General features: G+C 46.0%; 1 protein-coding gene across 1 annotated transcript in view; it reads right to left on the bottom strand.

The window, feature by feature from the left end:
• The window catches only part of VWA2 (von Willebrand factor A domain containing 2), a 97,887-nt gene that overhangs the window by 22,118 nt on the left and 59,056 nt on the right, over nt 1–16,713 (bottom strand). The window contains exons 8-9 of the mRNA XM_082267952.1: nt 9,094–9,226; nt 1,153–1,208 (exon numbers count right to left, since the gene is read on the bottom strand). Of these exons, the coding sequence (XP_082124078.1) occupies nt 1,153–1,208; nt 9,094–9,226 (189 nt within the window). The remainder of the gene's footprint in view (nt 1–1,152; nt 1,209–9,093; nt 9,227–16,713) is intronic.

Genomic DNA, 16,713 nt, shown 5'->3' with positions numbered 1-16,713 from the left:
GACCCAAAACAGGGGCTGCGGGCATGGTACAGGGGCTGCAGGCATGGTACAGGAGATGGTTCAGGCATGGCACAGGAGATGGCACAGATGGTACAGGCATGGCACAGGAGATACAGTGCTGCGGGCATGATAGAGGAGAATCTCCTGTACCATGCCCGCAGCACTGCATCTCTTGAGGAGATGCAGGGGCTGTGGAGGAGTCTCACTTACCTTTCTGCCTTCCATTTAAAAATGGCGCCGCCCGGCGCCAATACGTCACTGCGCAGGCACCGTCTGACCGGGATTAGACAAATGTGTACGGGATTTGCCGAGCGGCGGTGGCGCATGCGCACTGACCGGGGTAAAGGTAAGTGAGACCGTGACTCGAGTATAAGCCGAGGAGGGCTTTTTCAGCATAAAAAAAACACGCTGAAAAAGTTGGCTTATACTCGAGTATATACAGGGTAATTTCTCTTCTAAAATTTTACAAATAAGTACAACTTTTTTTTTTCCAGGAATGAAGGAAACGAAAGGGAGGATGAACATGACCACCGCAGAGCTTGCAGCTTTAAAAAAAAAAAAGAACAACCTAGCACTGAGTGAGCCTGTCCTGAAAGAGATAAAACTGTGATCAGTGAAGAGGTTTTTCTGGTAAACTGAACAGAATTAGGGCAGAAGGGTCTTGGGTACAATAATACCTCGTTTTCACTGAGCGGATCAGGTCAGTTCAGTACGCTATTTTGAGTTTTTCCATTATGGAAGTGGCCCATACAACCGAACCAAACAGCACCATTCCTGGTCCTCCTTCAGATGTAGGGCCATAGGAAATGGTACGGTACGGTTAAGGTGGAGCTACTGGCGTCACACGATACATTCCCCTGATTGGTGGACAGGAAAACGTCAATGCTCACGTCAAACGAAAGCACAAAACAAACACCACGTTTGGTGTAAACCCCGCATGGCCCCTGGCGGTCCGACTTGCAGTGGAAACGCTCACCTGAATAGGCCGGACTATTCTAACCCTTCCAAACTGTACCGACCCGAACCAGTCCGCTCAGTGGAAACAAGGCATAAATGATATTATGGAACCCTCTATCCTAATTGTTACATCAAAAGACCACTAGCTAATGTAGAGTAAAAGTAAAAACACCCTTTAAGTTTAGCAGACGCTACCTGGACACGTGGTACGGTGGCACTCCGCTTGATGCTTTGTGAAGTATCGCTTCCAGCTGTGATACAAAGACAAAAATGACACACTCCTTATAACTTGCAGCCTTGGACATGGACCACCACCCTGACATCATCATACTAGGCAGAATCCCCCCTATAGGAGAGGGGGGGGGGGGAGGGGGAGGGGTGCTGGATTCAAAGATTGCATGTTTTAGAGAAAATGATATGGAAGATGAACAGCATCACACTGATAAATGGGAGCCCAAATATGTTTATATAAATAATAAAAAGACAAACGCATTTTGGTAATTTGAAAATTCCTCCTTCACCAAGGCTCAAAAGTCATAATGAGTATAAAGTATATTGGAAACAACCAAGTGCTGAAGCCTTGCTTCTGTCATTTCATGCAAATATTATACTTTAAATACCAACTATTAAACTTGAGTCTAGGATTTCTTATCCTCAAAGTGACTTTTAAAAACAACCCATAGGCTGAATGAGAAAAATCTATCAATTTCCTCATCCATGCTAAGCAGTGTGGATGGAAGAATCTCCTCTACTTGCTATTGTATTCTGACAGCCACCACTCACAGTTATCAGAATACCTAAACCATGATTGCAGCTTGGCTGTCTGCAGCCGCTTTTCGAAAGACAACCCTCTGCCTGTCAACTTTGATTTTCAGAAAGAAGGATGCCAGACAGAGTGCTAACAGAGCCCCTCTCGGCTCAAAATTAGGCTGGTTCATCAGGAACTAGCCGAAATGTTCTCCATGTATGGCTAGCTTTAAGTAATTGTAAATGATCAGCTTGTAAAACAACCCATGAAGTTTAAAAATGGAAATGAAAGGCAAAACATTTTTGTATAGATATAAAAGAAACATTATAAATACCTTTTTTTTTTTTTTTTTAATATGTGATCACATCCCTTGCATAAGAGCTGGGGGGGGGGGGGGGGGGGGGAGAAGCAGCAGTACACAGAGCTTCCCAGTAAATGGCTGTGCAGCCTTGGGTGTGTTAGGACAAGTCTGATCATTGGAAAGAATACGGAGTTCCCAACATAGCTAGAGAAGCGACCACTGTGTGTTCTCCTGCTTAGTGTGGTCAGTTTTTAATAGGGAAGCAGAAGGAATGGCAGGAACACCAGGGATTTCACATAAAAGAAGAAATACAAAGAGAACAGGAGACTGTCTCATACAAGTACATGGTACAGCAGGCACATATCAGAAAATATGAAGCCTTGGGGTAACAAATGCCTTAACTCTTGTAGCATGCATCTGTCTCTAAAGGTGGCCATATACAGTGATTTGTGATCGATTTTGAAACAACTGCAAGCAAGGGATCGGTTATCGATTAAAACACTGAACAATGCCTCACAAACCGCACTGTTTAGCATTTTTTTTAACCACTGAAAATAGTGTGTGAAAATATGAACTCAGTATAAATGTAAAGATCTATTAAAAATTATAATTTATTGATCAGAATTACAATCAAATAAGTGGGTATCTATATGATCAATCAGAAATGAACAATGAAATTCCACTACAGCCAAACATTTTGGCGAAGCTAAATTCAATCAAGAGCTCACTAACTTGATTGAAAGAAGGGTCTTTGGTTGTAAATTTTTATTCAATTTGATCAGTTTAGTTGCATCAAATGATCACACGGATATGTGTGGACACCTTAACACAGTAATGGCGGACCTTGGCACCCCAGATGTTTTGGAACTACATTTCCCATGATGCTCATGCACTCTGTGGAGTAACTGAGCATCATGGGAAATGTAGTTCCAAAACATCTGGGTTGTCAAGGTTCACCATCCCTGCCTTAACATGATAGCCGTCTCTACTAAGCATTACTCTCTTTGGTTACATAGTGCGCCCCATAAACTATTGGCGATATTCCAATAAAATACCTTAGGGTGAGACATTTATATTAGTATATGCCAGGGGTCTCCAAACTTTTTAAGCAAGGGGCCGGTTTACTGTCCTTCAGGCTTTAGTGGGTCCAGACTGTGGCCATTGGTAGTAGAAAATGCCCCGGCATCAGTACCTCATCATTGGTTTTAATGAGAGGAATAGTGCCCCATTGATGGTGTCAGTATGGGAATGAATAAAGGTGTGTAAGTGCTTCCACCTTCTCATACCCCAGTAGGGGGAATGATGCCCTATCACTGGTGTCAGTTGGTGGAATAATTCCCCAAGGGCCAGATAAAAGCAAGCAAAGGGCCTCATCTGGCCCCCGGGCCACCATTTGGAAACCACTGGTATATGCCATATTAAAGAATAAATCACAATGCGTCACAAATTTGCAACATCACACAAAGGGATTTTCCAATTTGTGGGCCATATAGTTGAAAAAATTACATATATTTTATGTGCACAGAATAATGACATGCCAAGAAGTAGGTGGTGCAAAACACGTAGGTTTATATGGCAACAATGTATAATACAAAGTATATGCAAATTGGTACTAGTTAAATAAGAATGATTCTATCATAAATTTTTTGGAAGGTTGTTTAGTACCGAATTGAAATATGTATTTTTTATTTGTCTTCGCATAAATAGTTTGGCGTTCGTAAGAAGTAATATTTGTATTCCTTTTGCAATGAAGTGAATGGTAATAGTATGTGAAATTAAAGAAGACTATCAATAATTGTCCTGAGTTTAAAAAGTTAGTTCAACTGCCTATGCAGGTAATGGGGGTGCAGCTATTAACTTAAAGTGTTAGTTCTCCTTCACCAAAAAAACTGCCTATGCAGATAGGGGGAGTTTGTAGATAAAAACAAACTGTGCATCTCTGACTAAAGTTGAATAATGCCCTTGCTATAGGTGTAGGCCATTTGTATACCTCCCAAAGACTGGAATACTCCAAGGATGTTGCTAAGTGAAGCCTAGTTGTTACTGCTCACCTCCACCATCACAGGAGTGAGATTTTTCTCTGATTGAGACCCTCTCACATGTTCTCTCTCTCCCCGCTGAGGGAGCTCTGAGCTCAACATTTGAGAGCTCATGCAACGACTAGGCCTCACTTAGCCATATCCTGGGAGTATTCCAGCCAGGGTTTAGGATGTATATGACCTACACCTATAGGAAAGGCATTATTCAACTTTAGTCAGAGATGCACAGTTTGTTTTTTATCTACAAACTCCCCCTAGGCAGTTTTTTTGGTAAAGGAGAACTAACCCTTTAAGTTTGATGGTCTGTCTCACTGTCCTGTCATGTGACCACATCTGATAATCTAATATACATATATATATATATATATATATATAAAAATAATACTGCGCTGATAACCTATGAGATAAGTGAGCAGCCAGCACAGCAGAAGACAATCTGTGTACAAAATGGAAACAAATAGTGCGGCGCTATTACAGCTAGGATATCTCTAACGATAGAGAAATAAATGTGCATAAAATAACAGAATAATAATGATAACAATAATGCTGCGTTGAGCTCTATTTGTGCCATTGCGTTCCATATGGCCTACGTCAGTGTTTCTCAACTCCGGTCCTCAGGGCACACTAACAGGCCAGATTTTAAGTATTACCTTGGGGAGATGCAGACTAGAGTACTGCAATCACTGAGCAGCAAATGATATCACCTGGGATGTATTTCAGTTTTCTTGCAAACCTGGCCTGTTAGTGTGCCCTGAGGACCGGAGTTGAGAAACACTGGCCTACGTAATACCATATTGAAAATGCTTTTATTTTTTTATCTACCTCATTGTAAGTGTTCTTAACCTTTAGATAAACCCTTTATTTTATGGTTTTACACTATGTGGAGGTTTTTTTGTATTTTTCCTCTGGATATTCATTTATTGAGAATAACTGGAGAAGATTTTATCCATGTCTTATTGTGACTTGGTGGACTCCTTATTGAGTTGTTCCTATTGATGGTGGATGTAGAGTATTCCCGGGTGTGGAGAACAGAGTGACATGTGGCGGGAGAGATTTCAACCACCTTCTTCCCTTCCAGGTGTATATACTAGTGATCGACTGATTATTGAGGGCCGATGTGCACTTCGCCCGATTTATCGGAATCGGCCTTTGATTTACTGATATTACCGATATTTCCGGAAAGTGCTTGTACCGGGGTGATGCCTGCAGCTAGAGGCATCACCCCAGTACTGGTGTCCATAGCTGACCGCCGGCTGTCTTGTAATGACAACCAATGCGGCTGGGAAGCCGCTTGGCTGTCATTCCAAGGAGTGGGAGGGGACGTCCCCCCCCCTCCCGCGGCTCACCCGGGTCTCCTGTCCCACCGGGAGACTGTGGCATTCTACCTTCACCGCCATCGTCTGACTGGGTCTCCATCTGCACCGCCGCTTCTCCATTTCTTTGAATTCGGCGCCGCCGAGTACCCGGAAGTGATGTCATGACATAACATCACTTCCGGGTACTGGCGGCGCCAAATTCAGAAAACTTACAGCATTCAAAACAGCCAAACTTGCCGTTTTGAATGCTTTTAAGTGCAGAGGAGGGGTTTGGGGTCTTTTAGACCCCCAGATCCCTCCACCACAGTACCTGTAGACATAAAAAAATTTTTTTATATATATATATATATATATATATATATATATATATATATATATATATATATATATCTATATATATTTTTTTTTAATATCCGAAAATATCGACAAATATCGGATGATACCGATATCCGATGACCACAATATCGGTATCGGCGGTAAAAAAACGATATCGGTCGATCAATAGTATATAAACCACTGCCTGTGTTGACCCAATAGGCGTAGGCCAAACTGGATGCATTTGCTTCGGTAAGCCTCCTTGATGCTGGTGGTGGTTGAGCTATTCACATGGTTTTCAGTATTCACTTGGATCATATATTGAAGATTCACATCTCCACATCAGTTTGGACTTTAGATTTGTGGACTTTTTTTCTTTCTTCTTTTTAATCTAGTAATTTCAACAGGGTCACGGTACACTCAACATGTACCATTTACAATTTGTAATTCATTGCATTTTATGTATTATGTTTCATCACTTTTATAGTTACACTATAGTTTTTTGTGGTAACAATATCCATTCACATTTATGTCAGTTATTCATTATTATCCTGTTATTTTATGCACAGTTATTTCTTAATCATTGGAGCTATCCTAGATATAATAGTGCAGCACTATTTGTTTCCAATCTGTCTGCCAGTCATGACTCCGCCTTTGATGGTCTGTCTCAATGACCTGTCTCCATGTCCCATTCAGCAATTCACTTTAGTTAGCCTTAAAAACAGCAGGTTCAGAGAGGAGTCAGTTCGAATCTGCCTGAACTAGCCTGCTGGGAAGCTGTCAGAGCCAACAGCCAATCATAGGCAGCGGAAATATTCCCCACTCCGCAGCATGACTGTTGCATACGTGGGGCTGCAGGCCAGGAAATGTCTAGGCCACTTATGATTGGCTGTCAGCTTTTACAGCTTCCCAGCGAGAGCGCTCAGGCAGGTTCTGACTCGTATCTGCGTTCATCCCTACGTATAAACTATGATCACTGCAGGAAAATAATTTGGCACAATTTGCAACAATATTACACATAATTTTCCTGTTGCAATTTCTCACTTTGCATCACCGATCGTTTATTAGGCCCAATGACTACTGTAACATGGCAGTGGTAGGCTGCAACTGAGTCCAGTTTGAGGGTATTTATTGCATGCAGACATGGGCGTAGGAACCGGGGGGGGGGGGGGGGGGGACACATCCCCCCCAGGAAATAATGCAGGGGGGACGGGTATGCTGAAACCCCCCCCAGTTTAGCCGTGGCGCGTCCGAGCGCAGTACAATTGAATGTACCGCGCTCGGACCGCGCAGCTGCAGACGTGGCGGCAAGGGAGCAGCAGTGCGCCCGACCCGCCCATTCTGTGACAATAGCGAATGAGAATTCGCTATTGTCACACGGATCCTCCTCCCGGCCAATCAGGGAGCGGGTCCTCCCGCTTCCTGATTGGCCGAAAGGCAAACACCATGCCATTGGACGAGGAGGAGGCGCCGAGGGAGGACTAAAGACTGGGAGACGCATGGAGCCGGGGACTGAAGAGAAGCTGCGAGAGAGGTAAGTGTGGGGGGATCGCTGGCACTCTGCAATTGGGGGCAATGTGTGGCTGGCACTCTGAAATCATTGGGGGCAATGTGTGGCTGGCACTCTGAAATCATTGGGGGCAATGTGTGGCTGGCACTCTGAAATCATTGGGGGCAATGTGTGGCTGGCACTCTGAAATCATTGGGGGCAATGTGTGGCTGGCACTCTGAAATCATTGGGGGCAATGTGTGGCTGGCACTCTGAAATCATTGGGGGCAATGTGTGGCTGGCACTCTGAAATCATTGGGGGCAATGTGTGGCTGGCACTCTGAAATCATTGGGGGCAATGTGTGGCTGGCACTCTGAAATCATTGGGGGCAATGTGTGGCTGGCACTCTGCAATTGGGGGCAATGTGTGGCTGGCACTCTGCAATCATTGGGGGCAATGTGTGGCTGGCACTCTGCAATCATTGGGGGCAATGTGTGGCTGGCACTCTGCAATCATTGGGGGCAATGTGTGGCTGGCACTCTGAAATCATTGGGGGCAATGTGTGGCTGGCACTCTGCAATTGGGGGCAATGTGTGGCTGGCACTCTGCAATTGGGGGCAATGCTGTGTTCTGGCACTCTGCAATCATTGGGGGCAATGCTGTGTTCTGGCACTCTGCAATCATTGGGGGCAATGTGTGGCTGGCACTCTGCAATCATTGGGGGCAATGCTGTGTTCTGGCACTCTGCAATCATTGGGGGCAATGCTGTGTTCTGGCACTCTGCAATCATTGGGGGCAATGTGTGGCTGGCACTCTGCAATCATTGGGGGCAATGTGTGGCTGGCACTCTGCAATCATTGGGGGCAATGTGTGGCTGGCACTCTGCAATCATTGGGGGCAATGTGTGGCTGGCACTCTGCAATCATTGGGGGCAATGTGTGGCTGGAACTCTGCAATCATTGGGGGCAATGTGTGGCTGGCACTCTGCAATCATTGGGGGCAATGTGTGGCTGGCACTCTGCAATCATTGGGGGCAATGTGTGGCTGGCACTCTGCAATCATTGGGGGCAATGCTGTGGCTGGCACTCTGCAATCATTGGGGGCAATGCTGTGGCTGGCACTCTGCAATCATTGGGGGTCCTTTCCTGTTCCTTGGGGGGTCCTTTCCTGTTCCTTGGGGGGTCCTGTCCTTGGGGGTCCTGTTCCTTTGGGGGGTCCTGTCTTATCCTGAGGGGTCCTTTCCTGTCTTTGGGGGGTCCTGTTCTGTCCGACAAACACAGGCTGGCAGGCGGGTGGAGGGGGGCGTGCACAGCGGAGTGGCATCATGCAAGACGTCTCACCAGCATAGGGAGAGTGCGCAGCGCGCACCAAGCACCCAGCCTAGGCGGCCAGACCTAAAGCGCATACGGGAGTGGCGTCACATGGACAGTACTGACTGACTACCTAGCAGTCTGTCCACTGTGTGTCGGGGACCGGGACCGGACAGTGAGGAGGTTCCGGCGGCAGCACAAGGCAAGGCACTGGCAGCAAGCATATGCCAGCCCAGCCAGCAAGCCAAGCAGCAGCACCAGCACTAATTTTTATTAATGCCATGGGATTAATTTGGGGGTTAATTTTTATTAATGCCAGGTGGGTTAATTTTTATTAATGCTATGTGGGTTAATTTTTATTAATGCTATGTGGGTTATAATAAACAAATTCGATGAATTAATTGTATTGCACACACACACACTCTCTCTCTCGCAGTTTACTGAAAAAGCATATACCTGGCGAGTAAAAATGCTGTCCCCCCCAGATTTGTGTGGGTTCCTACACCCTTGCATGCAGATCTACCTGCTCTGGTTTTTACCACATACAACCCAAACCAGTTTTACAGAGGGTGAAATAACTAGCCTGTGAATGAAAAAGATAAATACAAGAGACAAACCTGTAGAAGGGACAGTGTCCAGCAAACACACGGCTGGGCATAGCCGAGCCTTTCCAGCACATGTAGTTCCCAGCAAGTTCTTTCACCGTCTCCAGAGTTCGCCGCTCACATGAGTAAGACTGTACACTGCACCCTGAGGAACATTACACACCACAAGTAATAATCAGTACACCAATATAAAGATATTCTGAAGAACAATTGAAAAAGGGTGTACTTGAGCGCTGCCAAGTTGTGTGCTATAAGACGAAAACTTACAAAGCAGATGGCTCACACCTATACACACTCTCTAAACTTGTATCAATGAGCAAAACTGTATTCAAAAGTGGTGCTGCGCTCCTAAATGCTAATGTGCTAGTATCCCTTTCAATCTGTTTGCATAGCAATTTTCTGAATCAGCATATTATATCAAACCATATATAATATTAACAAAACAAACAAGGCATCAGTCCATAAAGTGTCCTTTGGTATAAATGTGCTTGCATATGTTCAATCTTTCATAAAAAACAGGCTTGTGTTCACATATCTAAACAAATGCTTCCTAAATTTGTGTTCACCACTATGTGCTCCAATCATCCACATACAATAGTGATAATCCCCTCATCCGATCTGCCCTCCCGGGTGATAAGACCAGCCAATGGTCTATATGTGCTGTTGTCCCTCTCTGGGGATCTGTTTTATGCGGTTTTTACTCTTTTGATGGCAATCTTGAGTTTAGAACCCTCCTTCTCTTAAACGTATCTCCATACGCCCAAATCATAAAGAGAGAAATCTGGACTAGTGATCGACCGTTTTTTTTATTGCTGATAACGATATTTTGGTCATTGCATATCGGTATCGACCGATATCTGCCATCAAATATATGCCGATATATATGACATCACTTCTGGGTTTTAACATAGATACCCCATCAGAGCAGAGTCGGGTCTTTGGCGGCTGTGCAGGTAGGATGCCCGGGTCTCCCGGTGGGACGGACGAGCCACACAGCGGGGGGAGGTCCCCTCCCGCACCTTGTAATGACAGCCGAGCGGCTTCTCAGCAGCATCGGTTGTCATTACAAGACAACCGACCGTCGGCTATGGAAGCCGGTACCGGGGTGATGCCTCTAGCTGCAGGCATCACTCGGTTACAGCACTTTACCGAAATATCAGCAAAATCAGTAACCTCGGGGGCCAATTCAGATAAATCAGGGAAAGTGCAGATTGGCCCTCGATATATCGGCTTTGCCGATAATCAGTCGGTCCCCAATCTGGGCAGAGTGCTTTATCTTTTAAAACCGGTTTATTAAACACTAAATATAAAAACACTCACATTTTCCTGGTGCCTGAAGTTCAACAAAAACTAAAAAGCATTTAGTCCTCGCAGTGTGGGTATAAAACAATCAGACAGTATTTCAACGGTATGCTCACAATGCGCACCTCAGCGTGACAACAGATTGGCTGTGACCCTGTGGCGTAATGCGTAGGGGAGGGTTTTTCAAGAAAGATTGAGCATATGCAAGCACTTTCATACCAAAAGGACCCTTTATGGACTGATACACTGCTTGCTGATTCAGAAAATTGCTATGCAAACAGATTTAAAGGTATACTAGCACATTAGCATTTTGGAGCGTGGAACCACTTTAGAATATAATTCTGAAGAACAAAGATTCAAGATCTGTTGAAGTGATTTTAAAGATTCCATTTTTTTTTTTTTAAATAAAAATAACAAACATGTTATACTTATCTGCTCTATGAAAGGATTTTGCACAGAGCAGCCCCAATCCTCCTCTTCTGGGGTGCCCTGCCGGAGCTCCTCCCCCGCACCTGTGCGGGCATGCTCCTGAGTCCCGCCCCCATGTCACTGGATTCGAATGACAGTAGCGGGAGCCAATATCTCCTGCTGCTATCAATCTATCCAATGAGGACAGAGAGAGCAGCTGGAGATGCTGGGCTTGTGCACATCGCTGGAACAGATGGGCTCAGGGGGGAGCTGAAGCACAAGTTTTTCACCCTAATGCATAGAATGCATTAAGGTGAAAAACCTTGAGGCTTTACAATCCCTTTAATATTTAACTCAGGGATATGCAGATATTGTCTAAATACATTCATAATGTGTATTCTTTCTTGAATATTGGTGTGCTATGTGTATTTCTTCCTGATCCAGTGTGAGACTTTTCCTGTAATAAAGACCACTCACTGCTGCGCACTGTCCTTGTGCAGGGTGACTGGTCTCGTCCCCGCCCCCTCCTCTGGCTGTCTGGAGGCAGTCTGTAGTGGCTGGAGCCTGCTGGACCCTCCCACAGCTCTGCTCTCTGCATGGTGTATGTACAGCACAGCGATGTCACTGCTCTTTTTACCAAGTTATATCTGGGTTTGTAAAAGCGAGTGCAAAATCTGGTGAAGCTTGTTCAATTAAGCCCTGTCAAAAAAAAAAAAAATGTGTAAGCTAATCGGTTTCTTTGCAGAGCTGCACCAGATTTTCCACTCTCCAGTTTTAGTAAATAAACCCCTTTGTGTCTATTGAGGAATATACTTAATTAGTTGCCGACTGCCCGCCGCAGATTTACTGCGGCAAGTTGGCACGCCTGCTTGAATCGATGTACCTGTACGTCACTCCCACTTGCAGGTAGGGGGCGCGCCTGCGCCCGCCGACCTGGCGACGATAGGATTCGTTTCAGTACCGATCTAAGGGTCCAGGCCAATGATTTATGGCCTGGACCAGCTGATCAGTTCTGATGAATCACAGAACGTCCTGTTACCGTGTAATGTAAACAAAGGTACAGGAAATTACATGACTGCCTCTCCTGGAGCCCTTTTCGGTTCCAGTGTGAGAGATCACATCAGACAGTGAGTACAAGCACTACACTGACCCCAGTACAAATAGATAGGCACATTTAACCCCTTGATACCCCCTTCCCCAGTTAACTCTTTTACACCCTGTCACAGTGCCACTAAGTACAGTGTACAGATTTTTACTGATCACTGTATTAGTGCCATTGGTGTTAGCGTCAGTCGTCAGTTCAAAGTAATTTTCTAGTAAAAAAAAAAATGGAATTTTTGACTTACCATAAATCAATTTCTCTGATGTTCATTGATGGACAACAGATACAGCTCCTGATCTTCATAACCATTGGGTTATACTGCCCCCTACAGGAGTAAGACACTAGGCAGAAAAAGAATTTGGCTATGCCTATGGGCAGTCCCAGTGGATATATTCCCTCTCTCTGCTATAGGTACTCAGTTTTGTTACAAGCAGTGTCAAGAAGAATATCAACTCCACAGAGGGGTGGGTACTGTGTCCGTTAATGAACATCAGAGGTGAAAAACATTGGGATAGAAAAAGGCGGGGCTTTGCGTGCCCATATCCCTAGATTGATTGGATCTGGGGGTGAACGCACATATGGATGAACAAACCAGGAAGAGGATACCTATTTGCTGAGGGGTGACTATACCCCAAGATGCTCAAGTGGAGCCATATTTAGCAGGTTGGTTATAAAATACAGAATAAAATACAGACGTTATTAGAACTATTGGCAGCTATATTGCAAATATAAATATACACCTATTGATACTTTGATTCACAGCCTTGACCTTGATGACACAGCTGGGACCTAATATATCGGATTTTATGCAAGAGATTTCTTTTTGATGCCTATATAGATTATGTATGGTGAATACGGAGGTATTATCTTCCGAACAGCCTATGCATCACTATAGCCCTGTCGCCTAACACAAGTCACTGTTCAAAAATGGTCAGTACAAAACTTGAGCCAAATATAAAAATATTCAGCAGCATGATGTATGTTATATTATTAAACATGTAAACTGAAATGTAATTACTTGTATTTATGTTACTCATAGAAACATCGGTCTGTTATGGTCTCTCAGGCCCTGAGGAAGCCTTAAGCGAAACGCGTCGGCTTGCTGGGGACCTACCGTGACCGAATTCAGCTTGAGACCCATCATCCACCTACACAGGCTTTGTTTTTGGCTCTAATCCCTTGTGGGATATGTTTCTATACAAACAGTGATGTTAGAATTTGATTTTAACAATTTTGTATGTTATTTTGTTGCTATCATACATGCATGGTAATCCATGCTTGTTTTTTACTTGCTATAATAATAAATGTATTTTTGATTTTACAATTGGTTTTGGTTCTGATCCTTCTACTCCCACTGGCCCGCAAAGCCCCGCCTTTTTCTATCCCAATGTTTTTCACTAATCTTCAACAGGGGTAAGGGCCTATCTTACACGGCAATTTTTTGTCTACAAAATGAACATCAGAGAAATAGATTTTACAGTAAGTCAAAAATCCCATTTTTTCTTTCGTTCATTGACTAACACAGCTCCGGATCTTCATAACCATTGTAGTACATGAGGGGTGGGAACAGCAAAAAAATTCCAAAGGCTAAACAGTAGCCAACCAGACAACAGGAGCTCAACCCAATCACCCTCAAATAGGATCAAGTCCTCTAAACAGCAGCCTGCAAAACCTTGCAGCCAAAATAAGCATCCCGAGATGCCAACGCATCCACTTTATAGAACTTTGTGAAAGTGTGCACCGACGACCATGTGGCCGCCTTGCAAACCTGTGTCGCTGACGCCTGATGATGGAGGGCCCAGGCGGCAGTAAGTGCCCCAGAAGAGTGCGCCTTGACAGGGAAAGAAGGAACTTGACCCCTGATGGAATAGGCCTGAATAACCATCTGGAAATGGTTGCAGAAGTGGACAACCCTTTCCGAGGCCCATCCGAGAGCACAAATAGGGAGTCCGACTTCCTAAAAGACTCTGTAGCTGCCAGGTACACCCTAATTGCCCTGACCACATCCAAGGAATGCAAGCAAATATCCTTCGTATGATTAGGCCTGGGACACAGGGAAGGCAACACAATGTCCTCATTCAAATAAAGATCAGAGACAACCTTTGGGAGGAATGATGGACTCGATCTTGTAGCTGGACCGAATGACTTAGTGGACCCACTTGTCTTGTACCAGGGAAGTCCATGGGTCTGGAAACCAACAAAGACGTCCACCCCACCCGATACGGGCGAGGGCGCACATTCATGCTGAAGGAGCCTTGTCCGCGGGTCTGGAGAAGCCCGCTCTCGGCTTGCCAGACCAGGTTTATTTGGATCCTCCAGAGGAGGCCCTGAAAGGCTTCAAGGCCTTGTCAGTCGACCCTGAGGAACGAAAAAACTTCTTATGAGCCGAGAAAGAGGGCCCAGGTCTCTTTCCCCCTGTGAGACCTTTAATGTTGTCATGCAGGTTAGCCCCAAATAGGCGATCCCCTTGAAAGGGGAGATCAGTCAAGGCCTTTTTAGAAGTCTGGTCTGCAGACCAGCATTTAAGCTAAAAGACACGCCGAAGGACCACTGCCAAAACAGAGAGATGAGCCACTAGGGGAGCCGCATCCAAACAGGCATCACAAATAAACTGCAGCCACTAAACCAGCTGGTCCGCCAGCTCAGCAAAGGCAGGGGGGAGCTACTCCTTCTCCAGGTCATGGCTTAATAGCTTAGCCCATTCGATCAGAGTTTCCGACACCAGGGCAATGGTGAATCCCGGCCTCAGTGCCAAACCAGCCAGAGTGTACATATTGTGGGCCACAGCCCCGGCCTTCCTGTCAGCCGAATCCTTAAAGGCCGGGGAATCTTCAACCGGAATCATGGTTGCCTTGTTTAATCTTGAAACCAGAGGGTCCACCACCGGTGAAACAGTCCACTTCTTAATAAGGGACTCCCCAAGGGGACGCTTTGGTTTATCCCCACTCTTTAGCGACAATTCTGTCAAAATAGACTGGGAAAGGAAACACCTTTTCTGCTCTGGATGGCTTGTGAGTGCCAAAGGGAACCTGCGCCTCCGTCGCAGCTGTGTCCTCCATCTTTAGGGTCTCACGCACAGATACAATCAGTGTGTCCACCAGCGCCTTTTCATGCGTGGTTGCAGAAGTGGAAGAAGAATCAGGATCTGATGAGGCAGGGGAGAGGCTTTTTGTTTGCGAGGGGACAGCCCTCACCGCGCTGGCACCAGCACCCAGTTGCCAGGCACAAAGCCCCAAGCGATCCTCAGCAGAGAGGGAGAGAACCATACCAGACTCACCACCCAGCAGAAACAGGCACCTGCAGTCACCAGGATAATCTGCACTCCACGTGTGGTGATCAGGAAGTGAAAAGATCCAGGAGTCAGCACCAGGGGATGAGGAGGGGCTCCCACCGCCGAAAGTGCCGGCCACGGGGCTCCATTGCCATGGCCGCTGTTATTTTTTTAATGGCAAACCACCGCAAAATGGCCACCGTGCATAGAAACACACAGGCAACGGCAGCACCACGAGGCTCCCAGGGACTCAGGAGGTTATCCCTAGGCCTCGAGGACAGACCCAGGAAGGACAGGGGGCCCTGGCAGGAGCCCCCACCAGGTACAACGCCCCCCGCACAGCCGATCGTCAAATCGCCGGCGGCGCACCCCCCGGCCCCCATCGCCAGAATAGCGCCCTGCCTCCACCCCAGGAGGTGGACCAGACCACCCACACACAGCATAAATGAAGGGGAGGGGTAAGATGGGGGACAAATGAAAGGGGGGTGCCTGAAGGGAAGGAGGGGAACCCGGGGGTCTGACTTTCTCCCAAGGAGGGGTCCACGCCCTCCCCAAAACCCTCCAGGGGAAGAGGGGGAAAAGCTTCTCACCATACCAGAAACCAGGCGGCACCACTCCAGACAGAACCCCTCGCCATCGAAATGGGGTGGGGGCTGTCGGCCAGGAGGACCGCTGCGACTTGGGCCAAGACCCGGTTGTATGCGACCTCACGAGGCATTTAACTCACAGGCCAGCCCCCTCCAGTGGCGCTATGTTGAGGTCAACCTAGCGTGGAGCTGAGGTCTGCAGGAGCTCGCTGGCCAAACTGGGGTGATCATTGGATCTAGTCCGGCAGTGGATTGTAGATCTTACAGGAAAAAACATCTAAAAAGGAAAACATTTGAAAGGACCAGAGATCCCAGCAAGGAACTAGGTCCTTACTCCTGGGTAGGCAGAAAAAAAACTGATTACCTATAGCAGAGAGAGGGAGCATACCCCTGCGACTGCCCAAAGGCATAGACAATTTATTTTTCTGCCTAGTGTCCTACTCCTGTTGGGGGCAGTATAATCCAATGGTTATGTAGATCAGAATCTGTGTCCATCAATGAACTAAAGAGAAAATAATTTTTTTATGTAAACAATAAGTGTCTGAAAAGGCTTCGCCTTTAAGTGGTTAGAAGAGTGGGTGATGTGTGGCATAAGCTTCTAATATTGGGCATAAAATGCCAGGACAGTTCAAACACCCCCCAAATGACCCCGTTTTAGAAAGTAGACACCCAAAGCTTTGTGCTGAGGGGCATGTTGAGTCCATGGAATATTTTTTGTTTTGCCACAAGTTTCAGTAAAATTACAAATAATTTATTTAAGTTGTCAACTAATTGATATACTGCTCACCCATTCCCAGGGCCATATGTGGAATTACACCCCAAACAAAAAAACATTCTGCTGCTTCTCCTGGGTACAGGGATACCACGTGTGAGACTTTATGGGAGCCTAGTCCCATACAGGACCCCGAAACCAATCACTGCCTTCAGGATTTCAAAGGGTGTAAATTGCTCATTTCACTTCC

The sequence above is a fragment of the Pelophylax lessonae genome (assembly GCF_965119305.1).
Source record: "Pelophylax lessonae genome assembly, chromosome: 9".
In the NCBI taxonomy this organism is placed as follows: Eukaryota; Metazoa; Chordata; class Amphibia; order Anura; family Ranidae; genus Pelophylax; species Pelophylax lessonae.
This window is presented reverse-complemented; position numbering and strand designations above follow the sequence as displayed.